We start from the raw sequence: 23,467 nt of genomic DNA, 5'->3' as shown, positions 1-23,467 counted from the left end.
AGGCTTTTCTTAAGGAACAATTCAGGGACTTCCTTGGTGGTCCAGTGGTTAGAACTCTGCACTTCCACTGCAGGGGGCACTGGTTTAATCCCTGGTTGGGGAACTAAGATCCCACATTCCACTTGGTGCAGCCAAAAAAAAAAAAATTCACATACCGTAAAATTCACCCTGTAAAAGTATAAAACTCAGTGCATTTAAGTATATTCAGTGGGTTGTGCAAGCCACCACCGTCGATAACTGCAGGATATTTTCAAGGCCCCCAAAAGCAAGCCCAGACCCATAAGCAGTGTCTCCATCTTCCTCCTCCCCAGCTGTTGGCAATCACCAGTCTTCCTTCTGATTCTGTGGCTTTACCAGCTTTGGACATCGTAGGTGGATGGAATCACACAACCTGTGGTCTTTCACTGACACACTGTAGTGTTTCTGAAGTTTATCCCTGTGGTAGCCTATATCAGAACTTCCTTCCCTTTTATGTCTGAACAACATTCTGTCATACGCATAGACCACATTTTCTTCATTTCTGTCAGATGATGAATGTGGTTATTTTCACATTTGGGTAGTTATGAATACAGCTGCTGTAAATCACACGAAAGCTTTTTTTTTTTTTTTTTTTGCTCTCCAGGCACCATGTGGGATCTTTGTTCCCCCACCAGGGCTTGAACCCATGACCCTGAAATGGGAGTGCAGTCTTAATCACTGAACTGCCAGGGAAGTCTGGAAAGCTTTTCTCGTTAGGAAAGTGTGACTTGTAGGAAAAACAGCACCAACTCATGCTGCAGACCCTGCTCCCCAGGGGCCAGAGGCTCCACAGCTACACATTGGGATGGTGGATGTGGCAGGAGGGTCAGGGGAAGGGGCTGATAAGAGAGACATAGGGGCCATCCCAAGGGGTAGGGCAGGTGAGCCGGGAGCAGGAAGCTGAGCATGGGTAAGCCACGTGGAGAGTAAGACTTCCTAACTGATGCTGTGGGTTGATGTCACTCTCTGCCAGAGCCTGGTGTATTTCCTCCTCCCTCCCCACATGCTCAAAATATCAAAATCTGCTCTTTCATCCAGGGTCCTCCACCTGGGAGACAGCTCCACCAGCACCCTTGCATGCCATCCTTCCAGCCAGAGAGCCAGCCACCCCTGGATGCCTCCCTCTTAGGAGACTGGGCCTGGAGACAGACCCAGACCCCAGCCCACAGCACAGACCTGGCTCAGGAGGTGCCCACTGCAGGTTTATTAAAGACCACAGAAGAGACAGTGGAGCTCCTCCCCAGTGTGAAATGCAGCCCTTCTGGGAAGAAAGAACATTCCTTGTCCACAAGGGGTTGATCAGTGAGAAACCATGTGTAAGGCACTTGGCTGGTGGTGACCTCTTGCAGCAGAAGACGTGGGCAGGCTTGTTGCTCCATGGGATTCACCTCCCAGTTTTTTCTGGGTTTCCAGGCTTGGCGTGGGGGTGAGGTGCAAAGTGCAGGGCCACGGGTTAGGGGTGGTCTCCCAACATGTCCTCCAGGGCAGGATCTTGGGGCCCCGACTGCCTGGTCCTCGCTTTCTGCACGGACCCGTCATTGCCGCCGGGGCTCACACCAGGGGGATAGGGAAGGAGGCACAGGCCGCAAGGCCACACATGTTCTTCCCGCGCTCGATGAGGAAGTACCTGGGCAGAGGGAGGGGCTGAGCCCTGGCCAAGATCTGACTCCAGGGGTTAGGCCCTCCCATTTATTCACAAAAGAGTAGCGCTGGGTTTACTGGTCTCCAGGAAACCTCCGACTTGGCCACCACATGAACTCTCTCCCATTACTCTGTCCCTGCTTCACTTCTCTCCAGAATCTCCTGAGGGCCCCCTTCTCAGTCTTGCCTAGTTGGCCTCATGTTGGGGACCCCTCCTCAGATGAGGACATCAAGTCTGAGACTTGGAGAGACAAAATCACATTGAGATATGTCCCCAGGCCACCTGACTGCAGCCCCTTCTAGAAGGAGGGGCTGTCCACCATCCATAAACTTGTTCCTTTGGTTTCTCTCCCTCAGGGCCTCTCAGACATGGCTGAATCCCAGCTGGGCCCTGTGTTGTGGACTGTCTCCTAGCAGTGGTCACAGAACCCACTGAACCAGACCCCTGTGCCTGGATACACAGTCATTATAATCTGGGGTCTGGGATGAGAGAGGGGCTGCTGGAGGGTTCTTGAGGGGTGTGAAGGTTACATCCTCAAATTCCCTCTTTCTGGCCTGGGCTCAGGCTTAGTTGAGCAGCCCCTTCTAGGAAGCCACATTGAGGCAGAGGAGACACACACCCTCCCTCCCACCGAGGGCCCCCCAGACCTGGGCAATCATGCCTCCCTCTCAGCATTCGGGACCTAGAAGCTGCTTACCCCTTCATTCCCCAGTGGGGGCCCCAAGAGTTCTTCACGATCCAGTAGGGTATCCCTTTCTCTTCTCCGTACCCAACAGCCAGCACCGCGTGGTTTACTTTATCCGGAGTCTTATGACAGGAAGTACTGGAAAAGGAAAATAAATAAAGGCTTGAAAATATGGAAAGGGTGGGATTTCTCTGGTAGTCCAGTGATTGAGTTGCTGTGCTTCCAATGCAAGGGGTGTGGGTTTGATCGCTGATCGGGAACCTAAGATCCCACATGCCACGTGGCCAAAAAAAGGATGAAAGGATAACATATGATTCAGTCACACCCAGCAAGTGATTTAGAGCAATGTTTTCCAGAGCGGGGACTGGGAGGCACTGAAGCTGGTAAGTTAACGTTGGTATAGTCACAGGGCAGGAGAAGTGTTCTCTTCAGCCCCTTGGGTTCTGTTGACCCAAAGGAGTGAGATGTAGCATGGAGCTGGCTGGGCCCTGACACCTGATGCTTTCCAATACCGCTCACATTACAAGGAAGGAGCAGCCCCGACTGCACCTTCTGAGGGCAGCACTGTCCGGCTAGAGCTTCACGACACTGCTTTGTTGCCACTGTATTTAATTTTCATGATTACTCTATATTTAGGGCAATTATACAGGCTTCTCATTTAAGACAGTGAACTAGTTCTCATGAGGAAATTCTGAGAATTTCAAGCGGACAAGTTGCAGTGGCCATGCAATCATTCAACCGATGTGTAACTGAGCTGTTGGCACATGTCAGGCCTGGGGCAAGGTGTGGGATACCAGCAGCATGCCCAACTGTGCTCTTGGATTTAGGAAGCTCCCTTTGGCAGGGAGCAGGCAGGTAAAGAGGCTGGTTCTATACAGTGACAACTAGGGGGCTGACGAGAGCCCAAGGGAAGCGGACCCGACCAAGTGGGAACAGAATGGGCAGGGTGTTGGGGCAAGGAAGGCTTCCCTGGGAAGGTGGGTGCTCAGTGGAGTAGAAAATGGCACCCCGCTCTGGTATTCTTTCCTGGGAAATTCCATGGGCAGAGGAGCAGGGTAGAACAAGGAGGATGTGGGTGGCTTTGATGGGATTCGAACTTGGAGAAAAAAGGACAGATAGAGGCTCCCCAAGCCAAGCTAAGACATGGGACAATGGTGGGTGTGTTTGTGTGTGTGTGTGTGTGTGTGTGTGTGCAGAAGTGGTGTGGTGAGAAGGGTGTTCAGAAGCTGACTGGCTCCGGGTGGAGGATGGACCATTAGTCGGGGCACAGGAACAAAGCAGTAAGGAGGCAATGGTGAGGAGAGGACATGTTTCTGAGCAGCAATCATGGGGCAGCATCTGATAAGGGGGAGGAGACAGGCAGGATCTGAGGTCCCTGTGGGCCATCCAGCTTCATGTGGTGGGGAGGCCCTTGCCTCTCAGGGTCTACTGCTCAAGAGGCCCGCTGGCAGAAGGGGGCTTGGAGACTCAGCAAACAGTTGGCCGTGGAGTTCAAGACATATGTGAGAAGAGGGCAGAGGAGAAAGTCCTGGAATACGCTTGCATTTAGGGCTGGCCAGACTGCAATCGAGGCCATCGAGGAGATGCGGGGCAGCGACCGGAAGTGGCTGCACTCACTCTCATTGTAAAACAGGCAAGAGGAATGGATGAGAGGAAGCCCACACGAGAACTCTCGACTCTTCAGCATGGGATTCTGGCATCTGGGAGCAGCTGCTTTCCCTTCCCTGTTTCATATCTTCACAGCTTTGAACACAGGTGTTCACCACCAGAGGCAGCTCTTCTGCTGAGCGAGGGGGAGCTCTGGGCTCAAACAGGGGACCCTGACCTGCTGTGTGACTCCTCTCCTCCTCCCTAACTCAGGGACCGGGGGTCCTGACCCTCAGGGCTGCAGGGCGATGTGATAGGCCAGCAAACGTGGCATGGGTGGAGAAACGGTCAGACCCGGAGTGAGTCCCAGGCCTGGCCATGGGGAGCCCACCTGCCCCTCCTCCCCTGAGGATGCTGGGGTCCTGCTCACCTGGAGTAGATGCCCTTTCTGTACATCATAAAGTCAGCAGTCACCTCGAAGGCGAAGCTCACGGGGTTGTATAGGGCCACGGCCTCTACCATCGCCTCCTCGTCGTTCTGTGGACAGAGGGGCGGACACGTGGACATGCTGGCCTCTGCCACTTCCCCACCCCACGCGAGAAATGTTGCCCTTTGTTCCAAAGTAGGTAACAGGCACAGAGGAGGGAAGAGAAAGTTGTTTTAGACCAAAAAGCTGCCATCAAAGGGAAACTTCCCTTCCTTGTAAGCAGAGCCTGCTCTGGACACTGGGGGCTGGTGAGGGGTCCCCTGCCAGGTGGTGCAGTGGTAAAAAACCTGCCTGCCAATGCAGGAGATGAAAGAGACATGGGTTTGATCTGAGTTGGGAAGATTCCCTGGAGGAGGAATTGGCAACCCATACCAGCACTCTTGTCTGGAAAATCCCATGGACAGGAGCCTGGTGGGCTATAGTCCATATGGTTGCAAAGAGTCAGACATAACAGTGATTAAGCACAGCACAGCCCTCTTGTGAGTGAATGGCCAGGATCCTTTGTGTTTTCTATTTGCTTATGGCCCCTTCCCCAAAACCCTGGCTCCCCTATGACCTCCCTGCACCTTGCTGGGCCTCTCTGCTTTGCTCCAAGAGAATCTGCACCCTTTGGTTTTGAGCCCAGGGTGCAGTGGAGACTCATTCACACTCTCACTCACAACCACATGCCACAGCCCTTCCATAAGCCAGGGTCTCCCGGGGGTGCAGAGGTGAGTGGGACTCATCTGTTCCCATCCCCAGGACCCCTGCACCCACAAATCTAGTCTAAGGAGCTTTCATTGTTTTTGGTAGAACACCAGGGTTAGAAGTACGTGAGCAGACAAGGCTCAGATGGTGGTAGAAACAAGACCTGGCAAAGGACCGTGTGCCCGAGAAGGACTCAGCCCCGTCAGCTTGGGGTCGGGGTGGGGCAGTGGGAGGAAGTCCGGGGCTTCCTAGGAGCTGCAGCTTTGAAGTGGAGCTGCAGACAGCAGCGGCTGGAACCAGCTGTGCTTGTGCTGTCTCAGTCGCGTCGGACTCTGTTGACCCCATGGACTGTAACCCATGCTGGTGTGGGTAACCATTTCCTCCTCCAGGGGATCTTCCCAACCCAAGGATCGAAACCGAGTCTCCCGCACTGGCAGGGGAATTCTTCACCAATGCACCACCTGGAAGCCCCTAGAATTACCTGGAGGGCTTTAAAAAAATCCCAACGCCCCAGCTGCACCCCAGACAATAATGTTAGCATTTCTGGGGTGGGTCCAAGGCAGGAGGATTTCCTAAAGCATCTGTGCTGGGAACCAGTGGGTTACCATGAGCTGAGGAGGCCATTCCCCTGGCTAGAGACCTTGGGGAGTTGAAGCAAGGAAGAGCTGAGACCAGAGCTCTGCTGAAGGAGCAGGCTGAAGAGGTCAGGGCACCAGCCTTCCTCAGTCCTCTCTCCCTGGAGAAGGGGCAGAGACCTGGCTGCAAAGGGCAAATGACTGCCTGGAAAGCAAGCTGTTTCCTTCCCTGTACTCAGCAAAGGCCTTGTCAGGGCCGGTGAGACCAGGAAGGCCTGCCCACCAAGAGGTGGTGGGCATCATGGGGCTGGCCATTCCTATGGCCAAGGAGGGCTGGATGCCCATGCTTGCCTGCTCGTCAGGGCCTGCACGTGTCACAGACAAGTTTCTCTTGGGCACTAGGCAAAAGGGATTGGATTGACCCCCAGTCCACCTCTTCAGTTCAGTTCAGTCGCTAAGGTGTGTCCGACTCTGCGACCCCATGAATCACAGCACGCCAGGCCTCCCTGTCCATCACCAACTCCCGGAGTTCACTCAGACTCACATCCATTGAGTCAGTGATGCCATCCAGCCATCTCATCCTCTGTCGTCCCCTTCTCCTGCCCCCAATCCCTCCCAGCATCAGAGTCTTTTCCAGTGAGTCAACTCTTCGCATGAGGTGGCCAAAGTACTGGAGTTTCAGCTTTAGCATCATTCCTTCCAAAGAAATCCCAGGGCTGATCTCCTTCAGAATGGATTGGTTGGATCTTCTTGCAGTCCAAGGGACTCTCAAGAGTCTTCTCCAACACCACAGTTCAAAAGCATCAATTCTTCGGCACTCAGCCTTCTTCACAGTCCAACTCTCACATCCATACATGACCACAGGAAAAACCATAGCCTTGACTAGACGGACCTTTGTTGACAAAGTAATGTCTCTGCTTTTGAATATACTATCTAGGTTGGTCATAACTTTTCTTCCAAGGAGTAAGCGTCTTTTAATTTCATGGCTGCAATCACCATCTGCAGTGATTTTGGAGCCCCCAAAAATAAAGTCTGACACTGTTTCCCCATCTATTTCCCATGAAGTGATAGGCCTGGATCCCATAATCTTCGTTTTCTAAATGTTGAGCTTTAAGCCAACTTTTTCACTCTCTAGTTTCACTTTCATCAAGAGGCTTTTTAGTTCCTCTTCACTTTCTGCCATGAGGGTGGTGTCATCTGCATATCTGAGGTTATTGATATTTCTCCTGGCAAATGGGCCAGAGTGGGTCAGCCCCTGGTGAGTGTGTCTAAGAGAAACCGGCTGTTTTCTCAAGATAAATGTATCATAGTCAGAAACATCCCAATTAAAGGTTCTGGAATGCCATGATCTCTGTTTCAATCCAGCTTACACTTCTAGTTCTGCAGCCCTGGTCAAGTTACTTAACCACTCTGAACCTTTCTTCATCTATAAAATGAAGGCAATAATGAAGGCAAAATCTCCTAAGATTGTCTTGAGTCTAAAGGAGATAACACAAGTTAAGTGGTTAGTACACTCATGGCAGAAAGCAAAGAGGAACTAAAGAGCATCTTGATGAAAGTGAAAGAGGAGACTGAAAAAGCTTGCTTAAAACTCAACATTCAGAAAGTGAAGATCATGGCATCTGGTCCCATCACTTCATGGCAAATAGATGGGGAAACAGTGGAAACAGTGACAGGTTTTATTTTCTTGGACTCCAAAGTCATTGCAGATGGTGACTACAGCCATGAAATTAAAAGACACTTGCTCTTTGGAAAAAAAGCTATGACCAATTTGGACAGCATATTCAAAACCAGAGACATAATTTGTCAACAAAGGTCCATCTAGTCAAAGCTGTGGTTTTTCCAGTAGTCATGTAGGGATGTGAGAATTGGACTATAAAGAAAGCTGATTGCTGAAGAATTGATGCTTTTGAACTGTGGTGTTGGAGAAGACTCTTGAGAGTCCCTTGGACTGCAAGGAGATCCAAGCAGTCAATCCTAAAGGAAATCAACTCTAAATATCCATTGGAAGGACTGATGCTGAGGCCGAAACTCCAATACTTTGGCCACCTGATATGAAGAATTGACTCATTGGCAAAGACCCTGATGCTGGGAAAGATTGAGGGCAGGAGGAGAAGGGGACAACAGGATGAGATGGCTGGATGGCATCACTGATTCTAAGGACACGAGTTTAAGCAAGCTCCAGGAGTTGGTGATGGACAGGGAAGCCTGGCGTGCTCTAGTCCATGGGGTCGCAGAGTCGTACATGACTGAGCAACTGAACTGAACTGAACTGTTGGACTTCCCTAGTGGCCCAGTGGTTAATCTGCCTGCCAATGCAGGGGACAGGGGTTCAATCTCTGGTTCAGAAAGATACCACATGCGATGGAGCAATTAAGCCCAATGCACCACAACTACTGAGTTTGTGTGCTGCAACTACTGAAGCTCATGCACCTAGAGCCTGTGCTCCATAACAAGAGAGGCCACTGCAATGAGAAGCCCGTGCACCACAACAAAGAGTAGCCCCCGCTCGCTGAAACTGGAGAAGGCCCATGCACAGCAATGAAGACGCAGCGCAACCAAACAAATGAATTTGAAAAAAAAAAAAAGTGAACCAAACTCACAGCCACAGATTCAGGTATATCATTTCACTGTTAAGCAAAGTAATCTTTGCGTAACTATAATTTAAAGTGTTTAATATCGGGACCTCTTTGGTCATCCAGTAGTTAAGAATCCGCCTTCTAACACAGGGGATACAAGTTCAATCCATGGTCCCAGAGCCATGGAGCAACTGAAACTAAGCCCGAGCACCACAACTGCTGAGCCCACATGCTGCAACTGCTGAAGCCCATGTTCTACAATAAGAGAAGCCACTGCAACGAGAATCCCACACGCTGCAACCAGAGAAAGCCAGTGTGCAAAAATGAAGACCCAGTGCAGCCAAAAATTAAAAATAAGAGAGAATGAAGACTTGTGCAGACTTGGGCCAGGACCAGAGCACCTGACCGCTGACTCCTGCTCTATCCCTATCCCTTCCATCTTATACGCTGCTGCCATCACGGTGACTGACATTCATTAATAATCAAAACCTTTTCAGTCAAAGGGATGTGCTGCCCAGAAAGGCTGCTGTGCCATAATCCTTGGCCATCCGATGGCAGTGGAGGCTGCCTCCTGATCAAAACGTGTTCCCCATTGCAGAGAAGGGTTGTTACTCACCAGTGTGATGTTGGCTACATCCTTGACAAAAGCAATGGCCTTACTGGGCTGGTACTTGCAGTCACCATCCTGTTCAGGGGGCAAAGGTCATGGGATACAGGTTGGGGATGCTTACCCTGCCCTCGCCACCCCATGCAATTTGATAACATTGACAAAGCAAAAGCTACAGGTACCAGGACTTGGGTGAGGGGGATCACTTAGGAGAGAATCAGAGGCATCCTTGTCCCTGAGAACGTTACAGTCCAGTGGGAGGAGACCATGCTGGCTTTGGCAGAGGTGGGCTCAAGTAGCCCCTGGTGGGAGCATGAGGAAGGGGCCTGACCCAGTCCAAGGAGGCTTGCTGAGAAAAGGAACCCAGTAAGAGCCTGCACGGCAAGGGGGGAGGGCCAGTCTCAGTCCAGGGAAGATGACCAACAAGAGGCAGGACACGTGCAGGGAAGAGCAAGCCCCTCTGAGACGGAGATACAGTCAGGATGACAACACAGGACCTGAAGTTTAGGAAGCAGCAAGCAGTTGGGTGGGAGCGGAAGGTTTCCAAGGGGAGAGTTAAGTCAAAGACAAGACTGGGCAGACAGATTCGGGCACAGGGACTTGGAAGGTAGGCCAGAGAGTCTGGAGTTTATCTTGCAAGCCCTGGGGAGCCTCTGAAGAGTTCTGAACTGAGTGTACTCAGAGCTTGGTCTGAGAGTCCACTCTGGCAGCCCCTGGGGGAGGGTGGCCCAGGACAGACCACCCTCAGAGATCCAGGATGAAGGGGGACCAAGGGCTGAGTGGGGGAAGGGACACAGGACAGACCAAGGAGCAGAAGCAAGAAGGTCTCTGTAGGGGGAGGATCTGGGCCAGGGGGATTGCCCTGAGAAAGGGACACAAGTAGCCAAGAGGTTTTTGGGAAAGGTGGTGCCTCCCATGGCTGGGAGGGGCAACACCGGAGGAGAGTCCTGGGTTTGGGGGAAAGTCAGGGTGCCCAGTCGTGCACAGGCGGGGCTGAGGTGAGATCAGGGGAGGCCCTGGGCCCAGGAGCACTGTCTGCATGGACACGGAGTGTAGAAGCCCACAGATGGCACTCTGGTGCACCCTCGGCAGGAGGTGCGGGCCAGGCCATGAGCAGAGACGGTGCTGCCATGGACAGGGCGAAGAGGCCCCAGGACAGCTGAGCACTGGGGCTCAGACAAACAGAGGCGGCGAAAGAGTGCACATGAAGAGACAACACAGAATTCAGGAGGGAGCAGGAGTCCTCAAGAGGGTGTAGGGGAGGGGTGTGTCCTGAGGCTGGGAGAAGAACAGAAATGGGGGCCCTGCAGACTAAGAAGATGGAGCCCAGGTGGGGAGAACAAAGATGGGGGGAGCCCAGGGGTGCCCTGCAGACCACGAAGACAGAGCCCAGGCTGGGAGCACAGAGATGGAGCACCCTGCAGACCAAGAAGACAGAGCCCAGGCTGCCTGAGTTACCTGGCCCCTGTAGGGGTAGGTGTCTTCACCCATGATGCCCTTGTTGTACCGGATGTACTCGAAGGCCTGGCTGGGGAGACCCCTGCAAGAAGCACACAGAGATGTGCCCACCTGGGACCGGCCCCTATAGAGGTAGGGCCTGCGGAGGCTGGTGCATGCCAGATGTCTGCCCTGGCGGGGCTGGGGGGCCATGGTAGTGACTTCAGCCCTGAGTCCCATAATGAGCCTGAGCGTGGTTCCCTGCAGGAGACTCCTGTGCTGGCTGCTGCTGAAGCAGGACTCGCCTGGGAGAGGGCTGGGCCGCTGGGAGGGGGCGGGAGGTAAGGCTGGGAGCCTGCTCTGGGGGAACACGAGGGGCCTGGCTTTATACCTGTGTGCACAGGAAAGGTCTTAGAGCACTGCATGTGAGGAGGAGATGAGGGCTGGAGACACTGGGAACCGTGAGTCAATCCCTAACAACTTGTTTGAAGAATAGGCCAGGAGGTAGGTAGACAGACTGGGAGTTTGGGGTTAGCAGATGCAAACTGGTATATCTAGGATGGATAAACAACAAGGTCCTACTGTATAACACAGGGAACTATATTCAATATCCTGTGATAAACCATAATGGAAAAGAATATGAAAAAGAATGTATGTATGTGTATATAACTGTCGCTGTTCAGTCGCTAAGTCATATTTGACTCTGACCCCATGGATTGCAGCACGCTAGGCTACCCTGTCCTTCACTATTTCTCGGAGTTTGTTCAAACTCATGTCCATTGAGTCAATGATGCTATCCAACCATCTCATCCTCTGCTGCCCTCTTCTCCTCCTGCCTTCCGTTTTTTCCAGCATCAGTGTTTTTTCCAATGAATCAGCTCTTTGCATCAGGTGGCCAGAGTATTGGAGTTTCAGCTTTAGCATCAGTCCTTTCAATGAGTATTTCGGGTTGATTTCCTTTGAGATTGACTGCTTTGATCTCCTTGCTGTCCAAGGAACTCTCAAGAGTCTTCCCCAGCACCAGAGTTCAAAGGCATCAATTCTTTGGTGCTAAGCCTTCTTTATGGTCCCACTCTCACACTGGTACATGACTACTGGAAAAACTATAGCTTTGGCTATACGGACCTTTGTCAGCAAAGTGATGTCTCTGCTTTTTAATATGTTTATAACTATGGGGTTGCAAAGAGTCGGACACGACTTACCGACTGAAAAACAATTATGTGTATAACTGAGTCACTTTGCTGTACGGCAGTAATTAACACAACACTGTCGTTCAACTAGACCTCAATAAATAAATAAACGGGCCAGGAGAGCAGGCCCAGCAAAATACAGTGTTTCCGCCTGAACGTGGCACCTCATCTATAGAAAAGTTCCTTCACACAGCCTGCCGAGCTCGGGCAGCCAAAGCTTTAGAGTAGGGGACCCCAGTCTCTCGGCCGCAGACCAGTACCTCCTGTCATCATCAACATTAGATTAGAAATAAAAGCACAATAAATGTACTGTACTTGAATCATCCTGAAACCATCCCCACTGCATCTCCCCTCTCCCCACACCCCCAGTCCATGGGAAAATCGTCTTCCATGAAACCAGCCCCTGATGCCAAAAGGCTGGGGACTGCTGCCCTAGAGAATTCGCAGACAGCCGACCAGACACGTGTGTGGATCTTGCTTCTGCAGGACAATGTGCTTCTCATGCTGTGAATTCTTTTGGCCACTCACCCAGAGGCCCGGGTGGTGGATGAGGCCAAATGTGCTGAGGGGTGACAGCCAGGTGACAACAGGGAAAGAGGACAGATTCTGGGAGCAGACAGGCCTGGGCCTGGCTTATAGGTCTGCCCACTCCAGCTGATGGACCTCGGGTATATGGGGTGACCATCCTCCTCTTTAAGCGGGGCCAATTTTGTTCCCACCCAGGACAGAGTCTTGGCCCATCCTAGATCCAACAGAAGTAACCCCGGGAAATGAGAAGGGGCTCCAGGCCTCCCTACCCCGGTCTGGGACGTACCCTTGGCAGCCATGGTTGTTGAAGTTCTGGGCACAGTCCACCAGCTGCTGCTCAGCCTGGAGAAGGAACACATACCTGGTGAGCTAGGTGTTCACCGGGAGAGCCCCCAGCTCAGGGGCCCCTGAGCCGACCACACCCGTGGCCCCACCAGCTCTGGGTCAGGAGGATCAGGTTATACTCCCCCACGGCAAGGTCCATCTCTGTGTCCGAGGGGCCAGCCCAGAGCCAGCGCCTTTGGGGGAAGAGCTCAGTGATGACCTGGCAGCCAAGCTGGCATGTGAGAGGGTGAGGAGGGGCCGGAAGGGTGCACGTAGGTGGGCCCCCATGGTGGCATGTGGGAGGGAGGGGACAGGCCTTCCCTACTCCTGGGCCCTGGTGGCCCTTGCCAGTTTAGCCCTCTCTTCCCCCGCTTCCCTATGCAGGATGCCGTGGTCCGACAGTCACCCCTTGCTCTGGGGGCTCTGGGGGTGAATACACAGGTCCCTGCTCTCCCCTGCAGGAAGACGACCAGCCTGGGAGGGGGTGCAGCTCCTACAGGGCTGCCTTCCAGGCAGGCTCTGCTCCCTGAAGGCCCTGGGTTCCCAGACCGAGGAACACCCAGACCCACTCAGGAATGAGCCTCAGTCCTTCCAAACCGTCAGGGAAGGTTTGCATGCCAAATATCCATGAGACTGGGACACAAAGTCCAGCTGACATGGCCACTGTCTTCTAACGCCCTGAAGAAGCCTGAAGGCCTGGCCTGCCCCACCAAGTCAGGGCTCGGAGCCAAGCTGTGACCCCTGCAGGAGGAGACCCTGACCCCACGCTACCCCACATCCCACCCCGCCTCGTGGCTGGTCACTCACCAGGAAGGGCAACTTCCCCGTTGCTATGGCGACAGCAGACTCCAGGGCCCCGGTGGTGGAGAAGGTCCAGCAACTGCCGCAGCTGCCCTGGAGTGGAGAAGGGGAGTCAGAACCTGGGCCCCTCGGGCTCCTGAGAACCTCAGTGGACCAAGCCCCAACTCACATCTGTCCGTGCTGATCCTCACAAGCCCCAAGTGGCTGGCATCCTTCTCCCCATGTTACAGATGAGAAGACTGAGGCTTGTAAAAAAGGGGCAGCAGCAGCTGTGCACTCCCCATCCGGCCCCTCGCTGACCAACCCCCACTGTCCTGCAAGGGCCGGAGTTCCTCCTGACTCCATTCTGTGCTGTTCTACATGTCCTTCTACTTTTTTTCTTTCCTTGCTGCACCATGAGGCACAGGGGATCTTAATTCCCCAACCAGGCATCGACCCACGCCCTCTGCAGTGGAAGCTGAGTCTTAACCACTGGACTGCCTAGGAAGTCCCTCTACTTCTGAATCTCCTGCTGGCTTCTCTTCTTCCCACTGCTTTCAATAGAAGGACTCACCAAAGTCCTATTTCCAGAACCTTCTCTCTCACCTGTCCCCCTCCAGTATCACCACAGTCCTGTCAAACTAACAACTTCCCAGACCCCACTTCGGCCCTGACCTCTGCCCAGACCCAGACTACCTGCCTCCTAGAGGACCCCACCTGTATACACCCCAGACACCATAGACCCTGGGTGTCCTGCCCCAGCCATCCATCTCCTCATCCTCTACCATGATCACGGCCACTGACCAGTCTCCTGACACCTCACTGGGGCCAGGTGTCGGGTGCTGGAGCCTGCCTGCCCACTTCAGATCACAGGCCTGCCTCCACCTACCATGTGAGCTGGGCAAGGGGTGTCTTCTCATCCCCCAGTTTCATCACTTGTAAAACAGGAACCACCATGCTTGCCCCACAGAACTGTCAGAGCACAGATAAGATCCTGCCAGTCATGCAGTTACCCCACAGGTTCAGTAACACCACCTGCTGTTAGCATCTTTCTCTCATCCCCATCTTTGTCTCTTTTCTGCCCTTCATTGGCTCAACCGTCCATAGACTAGTTCTGAAATGTCTCCTCAGATCTTTTCCTCACTGTTCTTGTCCACTCCTCCTCACTTGTCTCCTGGAAAGAGCCTTCACCCTCCCCCCATCCCCAGTCTCTTCTTCTCAAATCCTTCCCTTGGCAGCAGGTGGGGAGGGCCTGATCAGAGTATCTCTGGTCAAGGAGGCGGGCTTGGCCACTGAGGAAAGAGACAGAGAAGGCCTTGAGTGCAGACCCGCTTGCTTTGCACTTTCAGCCTCCCTTGAGGCTGCTGAGCTAATGTCAGATCCTGTCGTCAGACCTGTAACCATATGGTGGCTATAGTGAGAGCCCATATACACCCACAGGGGTGACCACCTTGTTCCAGCCCCTCTGCTCAGGGGTCTCTCTCCTGCCTGATAGCTAGCTAACAAGAGGACCCAGAACATCCTTGGCAGACCTCTGCTTCTTCCTTGCCCAGAGGGTGAGGGGGTTCAGGCTTCCACATTGAATACCTGTTGGGCTTTGAACTGTCCTGGGATTCTCAGATGGTTAAAAGCCACCTTGGGGTCTTGGGGGAGGGAACTGACTTCACCCTACCCCTCTGCTGGAGCGGAGGCTCGTTTTGGCTTCCGGGTTCTGGTTGAACTGTCTAGTTCACTAGGCAGGCTCTGGGAATCCAGTGAGCCTGGGGGCATCATGGCCGTGTCATGTGGATTTCAGGAAAAGGAGAAAATGTTTCTCATGGCGAGTTTCAGTGGAAAGCCAAGTGCTACCAGGAGGGGAACCTTCACCCTGTGTTTCCTAGGAGCAAGGGGTGGGGATGCTTCTGAAGATGGCCACTGCACTGTCACTTCCGGGGACAGCAGGGCCCAGGCTTCCCAGGGCCCAGCAGTGTGTGGGGCCCTCCAGCCAGCTGCCCGTCCTCAGCCCTCAGTGCAGGGACCTGCCACCACCTTCCTTGCCTGACACGCAGTGTCCTGCAGGAGGTCCTCTTTAGAGCATGTCTGCAAAGCTGCATTCCTTGACCACTTGCAGCTCCCTTGAGGGAGGCAGAGGGCCAGGGAGGGGCTGGGCCTGGTGCCTTGTGGAGTGGATGGAGGACAGGAAGAAAAGACGTGTAGAAATGGGGTCCCGTATCCAGTTACAGAAGGGCACAGATGTTTAGGGTGACTGTAGGAGAGGCCTACGGCCAGCGGGGAGCTTTAGACAGGGCAGTGGGGCAGGAGGGAAGGGGTACACTTCAGCCCAGAGAGGAACTACATCCATAAAAACAATGACCTCCTGGCCTTTTGGAGGAAGGCAGCTGGAGAGATAATGAATGGAGTTGGGGGTATTACTCTTTGTGTTTTGGGATTCTCTTGAGTTTTTCTTCCTAGCATACTGTCTGAGAATGTTGCTGTTTTGGAGGAAAAACTGGGGACCATCATGCATACCTGATTTTTCACTGGTGTGACAAAATTTCCTTTTTTTCGCCAGTCCATGGAGGGTGGGTAGGGACCAGTACCTCGAAGGTAGTTACTTTTGGTGGCTGAGCAATTCTGAAATGACAAATTACAATTTTTTCAGGGGAAAAAAAAAACCCATTTCTGATGGAAAAGTATGTAATTAAAATAGTCACCACAGGAGAATGAGAAAGATTATGGTTGTCAGAACCATCCTATTGTACTCTATTAGTTCCAAATGCTAAATGACAGGTCCTTTGTGGAGGCTCAGGTTGGGGCAGTTAGGACAGGGAGGGCAGATTTAGCAAATAAAAATACAGTTCACCCAGTTAAAGTTGAATTTTAGATCAATGATGAAAAGGTTGTAGTGTACATCCCATGCAATACTTTGGATATTACTTATGCTAAAATATTATTTGCTGGGACTTCTCTGGTGATCCAGTGGTCAAGAATCTGCCTGCCAATGCAAGGAACCCAGGTTTGATCCCTGTTCCAGGAAGATCTCACGTGCTCTGGAGCAACTAAGCCCAAGTGCCACAAGTACTGAAGCCCACGTCCCTTGGAGCCTGCAACAAGAGAAGCCACTGCAAGGAGAAGGCTGTGAACCACAGCCAGAGAGTAGCACCCACTCAACCCACTCACTGCAACTTAAGACAGTCCTGTCAGCAAACGAAGACCCAGCGCAGCGGAAAAAAAAAAAAAAAAGCCAAACAGAAAAGACTCAGATTTGGTCCCAATGAATAATACCCACCTGAGGCTCTGACCAAAGATATTTGCGTTTTAATTCAGCAAAGCTCATGTCTGAAAATTGATTCAGTCCCACTGAAAAAAGAGAAGGCAGAAGAGGAAACAGTCAAACAAAAAAACAAAACAAAACAGAGGTGTTCAGTAGATCACTAATAAAGAAACAGAAAAGATAATGAAATCTCACACTCCCTCGTGTCCTATTTACAGGCCCTCAACTTGGCTTCTTTAAATTTTTAAACGGAATGGACACAGTTGAACTGTTTTAAAACCAAATTTTAAATTTATTTTTTATTGAGGTATAGTTGACCTTTGAACAACGTGGTTTGAACTGGGCAGATCCACTTATACGTGGATTTTTTTCCAATAGTGAATACTACAGTGCAACATGATCCCGGGTTGGTGTAATCATGGGACGCAGAATCGTGGATACAGAGAAAGTACACGTATGGAGGAAATGCATATATGGAGGGCAGACAATCAGCTATACTCAGATTCTCAACTGTGCAGACAGTTGGTGCCTCTAACCCCATACTGTTCAAGGGTCAACTATAATTTACTACACCAAGGTCACCCTGACTGTGCTTCGAAATTCCCTGGGGAACTTTGCAACAGTACCAGTGTCTGGGCTGCACCCTAGAGATGCGGACGTAGTGGGCCTGGGCACTCATTTTTTAGATGCCCCGTTAGTAGCTCTGGTGGACGTCCGGGTACAGAACCACCACACCTGCGCCAAGTGCCTGCCACCTGTTACCTCCTTCAGTCTTCACAGCCTGGCGGGAGGAGCCTTAGGATCTCCACTTGACAGTCAAGTGAAACTTCAGAGCTGGCAAGGCCCCCCAGGGTTGACACAGCCAATATTGGGCAGAAATGAGGGTCAAACTGAGGTTTCCTTCCACTTCATGCTTCTGCCCATGTTACTCACTTAGTCGACAGTGCCGTCACTTCTGAGTCCTCAGTGTATGTAGCGAGTGTTTCTAGTGAAACGAACCCAGACTGAAGGCAGATGTCCTAAGGAGCTGCTCGTGAGTCCAGAAGCACTGCTCCCCTCGGCAGCCCAGGGGCTCAGCATCTGGGCTGGACCCTCAGATGGCAGGAACACCACAACCCTTCGGAGGGACACCCTAAAGTTACAACCCCTTGAATCTCAGAGAACAATAGCAGAGCTGGAAGTGAGGTTGGCTCAGCCTAGCTTCAGAGCCTTGGTGGCTGCTCTCCCCCTGCCCCGCTCCCAAGCCCAGTGGACCCTGTAATCATTCATTTCTTTCCAGATCTGAGCTGCTCCCTTCTCCCAGGGATGAGCGGCCTGGAGGCAAGGTGTTCCCACGTACTTTTAAATGTGTGGTTCCTGGCGTTGTGGGCATTGATCTCCCGCAAGTTGCTGGCAAACACCTGCAGCCTGTGGTGGTACTCCTCTGAGCTGTATTTCTTTTGATGCTGAAACACATTAGTAATAAGTCATGGAAACAGGATGCTGCTCACCAGAGGGTAACGGTTTTGTCTTCTAAGAGGAGGAATGGAGGTTTTCTTCCTGCCATGATTCTCAGGCCAAAACTGTATTAGAGGTGGGACACTGTCCTGGGTCTCTGCAGAGCATGGGGAAGTTTATATAGGAACCCCTCTGCCTCCAGGGGCCTGTGGCCAGAATGAAGCCTATGCAGCTGCCGTAGAGTCAGTCAAGAGACAGAGAAGGCCTGTCACGTTTAGGTCAGCCTGGACGCTACAACTGGCACTAGGTCAAGTTCATGGCAGAAATCACCATTTTTCAAAAATATGCATACCAGTGTTTTTCGATTGATTTTGTAGCCAGTTACACAATGTGATTTGAATACAAAAAATGTAAATGAATCTGAAGGTTTCCAAGGCTGCTAGCCAAATTCACCACTGGGGACCAGACCACTGTTTGGAAGGAACTCACTTAACGAAATCTTTTTGTAGCGTTTGACTCATCCCCATGTGGGAAAGACCCAGGGGAAGGGGGCTGGAAATTCCTCCTTCATCGTCTCAAATCTAGGACAGTTTGTTCTGATAATAGGAAACAGTGAAGTGAGAAACTTCAGAAAGAAGAAGTTGGACACTGACCTGCACCATCCATGACTGAAAGTGAAACTTCTCTGCAAAAAGGAGAAAAAAAAATTAGGTCTGGGTGCATTGTGGTCATGTCTATAGCCAAGTGGGGCACAAGAGAACTGATTTGCATTTTAATAAACTGGGTTAAACTTAAAGCACCAAAAATGGTGGTATATAACGCAGAATTTGAAAAGGAACTAAATTCTTACTGCTTTTGTGCTCCAAATCAATTTTGAAAAAGTACATGCCATTAACCTATAGTATTAAAAATCAGGATAATGGTAATACTTAGTGAGGAGTCAAAGGGGGCTTGTGGGGTGCTGGTATTGTTCTGTGGCTTCATCTGGGTGCCAGTTTCACGAGTATGTTTAGATGATGAAAATTCACTGAAATGCATATTTAATGATTTGTGTTCTCTTCTGCGTCATATTTTAAGAAGTTAATTTAAAAACCTATATGCCAGGACTTCCCTATTGATCCAGTGGTTAACACTGTAGTTCCAGTGCAGGGGGTTTGATTCCTGATTGGGGAACTAATCCCACATGCTGCATGGCGAGGCCAAAAATAAATACATTAAATTTAAAAAAGTTTTGAATTTAACAGAGAGCTTGTTATTCATGATAACACAAATAAATACTTTAAAAACCCTTATATACCCTGTGTCAGCAATTTTTTAAAAAGGGACAGATGATAAATATCCTAGACTTTGCAATCTCTACAGTCTGTTACAACTACTCAACTCTACCCTCGCATGTGAAAATGAAGGGGTGTGACTGTTTCAATAAAACTATATTTACAAAAACGGGCTGCCTAGTTGTTTGTAGACTCTTACTATATCCACCCTTGTACATTTTTAAATGTAAAATTGCATTTCAAATTTAAATAGCTGCAAAGGATGTACACCAGTTTATTGCAATTAATGACATTTAAAAATACGACTGTTCCATCATCTTCAAAGGATGCTAGCCAAAGAATTCCATATACCATCACGATGTGATACCCACCATCAATAACATGAACAAGCCCTTCTATAAGAGCTGAATAGTTCATGTAGTTTCTTTTTCTCCTTGAACCCCCATCTCCATCCACATCTCACAGAATTTTATCCTGAGGGAGCATCTGTTTAATTTATTTTGGGGGGCCACACTGCAGGGCATGTAGGACCTAGTTCCTTGACCAGGGATCAGACCCATGCCCCCTGCATTGGAAGTGCAGAGTCTTAACCACTAGACCACAATGGAAGTCCCAGGGAGTATCTGTTTATACTTTATTGCTCTAGTATCCTTTTATGCAATGACAAGCATGGAAAGTATAAATTTAAATTATTGTTACTCCTGGTGACCCATATACCTCTGGATATTATAAAAGTTCATTCTGGATTAAGTCATCATCATTATTAAGACTCCAACTGATTAAAAATATGTCAAATATATTATACCTAATGAAAAGCAATTGTTAAACATAAAAAGTAAACCTGCATTCGAGAGGCATCTCTTAATGAGGTAAATTAAACTTAATTAATGCCCTCCTCATGGATTTATATATTCACGAGTGATTATTACCTGTTTTTCTGAATGGGTTAGCATTAATTCTGATCTTTGTCTCAGCCCTTTCAAAGGGCTGAGAAATTCTGCTCAGATAAGCAGGATTGCTTATTGCTTCTGGGAACAGAAGGCAAGTTTTAGAGCAAAGTCACACAATTCCTCATACTCCTTTGTACATCCCCACATCACATGGCACTCTATTGTTAAACATTGTTTCTAGGACCCCAGCAGCTGACACTTGGAAGTAAAGGGTGTGGAAATGGATTTACTATCTGTACTGGTATCACTTGGTACTTTTCTGTGTTCCTCCACTGGTCCACGGGCTTCCCAGGTAGTGCAGTGGTAAAAAAATCCGTCTGCCAAAGCAGGAGACACAGGCTTGATCCCTGGGTCAGAAAGATCCCTTGGAGGAGGAAATGGCAGCCCACTCCAGTATTCTTGCCTGGAGAATCCCAAGAACAGAGGAGCCAGGCGGGCTATCATCCATGGGGTCACAAAGAACTGGACACAACTGACCACACACGTGTGCCACCAATCCACACCCTGCAGCTGGAAGATCACAGTTGTATGGAATTTAGCTCTCCCCTTGTGGGTCATAGATCTGTTCCAGAAACCAAGTGATAGCCATTTTTCCTGAGAAAGAAATGCACATTTCTCCAGGATATCCCCTGCGTGCGGTTTGCTGCTGCTGCTGCTAAGTCGCTTCAGTCATGTCCAACTCTGTGCAACCCCATAGACGGCAGCCCACCAGGCTCCGCCATCCCTGGGATTCTCCAGGCAAGAATACTGGAGTGGGGTGCCATTTCCTTCTCCAAAGCATGAAAGTGAAAAGTGAAGTCACTCAGTCGTGTCCAACTCTTAGCGACCCCATGGACTGCAGCCCACCAGGCTCCTCCGTCCATGGGATTTTCCAGGCAAGAGTGCTGGAGTGGGGTGCCATTGGAGGACTGCAAATCTTGGTTAGCCATTATAGCTGATGGCTTCAGAAGTGAAAAAGTGAAGTGAAAGTTGCTCAGTTGTATTTGACTCTTTGCGACCCCATGCACTGCAGCCTGCCAGGCTCCTGTGTCCACGGATTTCCCAGGCAAGAATACTGGAGTAGGTTGCCATTCCCTTCTCCAGGGGATCTTCCCAACCTAGGGATCAAATCCAGGTCTATTGTATTGGCAAGCAGACTCTTTACCATCTGAGCCACCAGGGAAGCCTGATGGCTTTAGAGGAAGACAGATCTCAGTGTAGGACCAGGGCTTGAGGCAGATGGAGTTTAGGACAACTGACCAATGTTTGCCTGCAGAGGTTTCAAAAGCTACAAGCAGGCATGAAAATCCAGCACTACTTCTCATTCGTTGGAGGTCAGAGGGACAAAAAGCCAGAGGTGATCTTGGGGTGGGACCAGAAGGACATCTGGTGACCCTTGCACATTAATCTCAGAACCATTTCAGTCCATTGTGACTTTTGCAAGAAAGCACACATCCTTTCTTTATGTGCTGTTTCGGGGAGCACATGGTACTCTCTAGAACAGGGGTTAGCAAACTCTGACTTGCCACTTGTTTTTGTATGGCCCACGAGCTAAGAATTTTCATGTTTAAAAATGTTTTTTTGAAAACCACATTGTGTAGCACTTTAAAATCATCTGAATTCAAACTTCAGTGTGTCTAAATAAAAGTTTCTGGGAGCACAACTGGCTCATTCATTTACATACCGCCTTTGGCTGCTTTCAGCACAGAATTAAGTAGCTCATACGGAGACTGTCCACAAATAGCCTAAAATATTTACTATCTGGCCATTCACAGGAGAAGCATGCCAAACCCTACTCTGGAAGAACGGCTTCCAGCACCAGCCCTCCTCCTCCACGCAGGCCACACGGCCCTGGCTTGCGGGCAGCTGGGTTTCTTTAGGTTGGGACTGAGCTGAGTTGGGCGTCCTCCCAGGTCTGCAAGACTGGGGGGCTTCTTTGTATCATTGGGTTGGGAGGAATGAGGCAAGATTCTAGTGGAAAAGATTCCTCCTCAGGGATCTTTGTCCTATCCCCAGGCTACTCTTTGGCTACAATTCTTTGTCCTCAGGGTGAGGCGGCAGGTGGTCTTGGGAGGTCAGAGCCTGTGGGCGGTGGGTTGAGGCTGAGGGTGGTGGGCAGGGGGCAAGGCAGGAGGGCCTTCGGGAGAGCCTTTAGCTTGGGAAGATGGCTGGATTTGCATCAACAGAACTAGGGTAAGAGCAGCAGGAAGCTGGACCACTCAGCTTCCTGAGTGGAAGCCCTGGGGCGTACAGGGGAGCCCTGGGGCTTGACCTTACACCCTGGGTCCTTGGAACAAACAGCCTCAGTTTTCAGGGGCTAAATCTGCTATGGCTCTGCACAATCACTCCTTGAAAGGGCAGGTCCTACCCATTCACAGGCTCTCAAGGCACCCCTGGGGACGTCCCCTGTGCCCAGTTCCTGGGAGCTGCCAGAAAAGGCTGGAAAGTCCCTGCTAGCCTCTGGCAGGGGGAGATCCGGGTCCTCTGAGTCTCCAGGTACTGGGTGGAGAGCAGAAGGGGCCGCTGGGGCGTTTCTTGTCAGCGCCCCTGAGCAAGGGGGACCCCCGGGCACCTATCCATCCTCTCCTCGGGTCCCGCAAGACCCTCACCCTCCAAACCTCCCCCTTCTCTAGCCCACACCCCACACCATCACACAGGCTACCCTTCCTGGACTCCGGTCCCGACCTGCAGAGCCCCAGGGCCTCGGGCCTGTGACGTGCGCTGCCCGGCTCCTCCCAAGCGCGGAGTCCGGACCAGCCCAAGTTCTCCGGAGTCTCCGACCTGCCGGCTCCTCTCCGGGAGCACCCCGTCCCCGTCCCCGGAGTCCCCGTACCTAAAGAGTTCACGGCTTCGGCGGCGCCGCAAGCGGGGGCGCCCAGGAGGCAGGCTCCCGCGCAGAGCAGCGGCAGGACGGCCCACATCGCGGCGGCTGTGACGGCTCGGCCGGCGCACTGGCTTGGAGGGCTGCGGGGCAGGCGGCCAAAATGTGCTCCGGACGGCAGGAGGGGCGGGGCCGGGCGGCGGGCGGGGCGGGAGGAGGGGGAGGGAGGGGGATGGGAGGAGGAGAGGAAGCCGGGGAGGAGGAGGGGGAAGAGGTGGAGGGAGCAAAACAACCCCGGGAGACCTTGCTCCTGAGAGATGGTGGCCTTCGACTTCCCTCGGTCTCAGTCGCCTCCTTACCCTCTTCTCATCTTTCACCTCTCCTCCGGGGACATCACTCCCCTTCTCCTCTGCAAGGAAAGGCGAGTTGGACCACTCAGTCTGCAGGGGTCCTGCCCATCTGCTTATCTGCCAGACCTGGCCGGGTGGGCCAGGGTGGTGCCTGTCCTCAGCCCAGATTCCGCATATCCCGACCTCTCCTCACGCCAGGGCTCCCATCTCCCACCCTCATTATTCACTTTACCCTGATGGGCCCTTCAGACTTGGGATAAATTCAAACTAGAGCAGT

At 51.5% G+C, this 23,467-nt stretch overlaps 1 protein-coding gene across 1 annotated transcript; it reads right to left on the bottom strand.

Moving 5' to 3' along the window:
• Positions 1-1,199: 1,199 nt before the first annotated feature.
• CTSH (cathepsin H) lies at positions 1,200-23,020 on the bottom strand. The gene is made up of 12 exons (XM_040257444.1): positions 22,853-23,020; positions 18,470-18,501; positions 17,719-17,824; positions 16,395-16,465; positions 15,635-15,739; positions 13,154-13,240; positions 12,309-12,364; positions 10,326-10,407; positions 8,877-8,945; positions 4,363-4,469; positions 2,358-2,483; positions 1,200-1,645 (listed from the first exon to the last, which is right to left on the bottom strand). The coding sequence occupies exons 1-12, from the start codon at positions 22,938-22,940 to the stop codon at positions 1,570-1,572; spliced, it is 1,005 nt and encodes a 334-aa protein (XP_040113378.1). The 5' UTR covers positions 22,941-23,020; the 3' UTR covers positions 1,200-1,569.
• Between the last annotated feature and the right edge of the window lie 447 nt (positions 23,021-23,467).

Source organism: Oryx dammah, unplaced genomic scaffold (genome assembly GCF_014754425.2).
Source record: "Oryx dammah isolate SB20612 unplaced genomic scaffold, SCBI_Odam_1.1 HiC_scaffold_16, whole genome shotgun sequence".
NCBI classification, from domain to species: domain Eukaryota; kingdom Metazoa; phylum Chordata; class Mammalia; order Artiodactyla; family Bovidae; genus Oryx; species Oryx dammah.
This window is presented reverse-complemented; position numbering and strand designations above follow the sequence as displayed.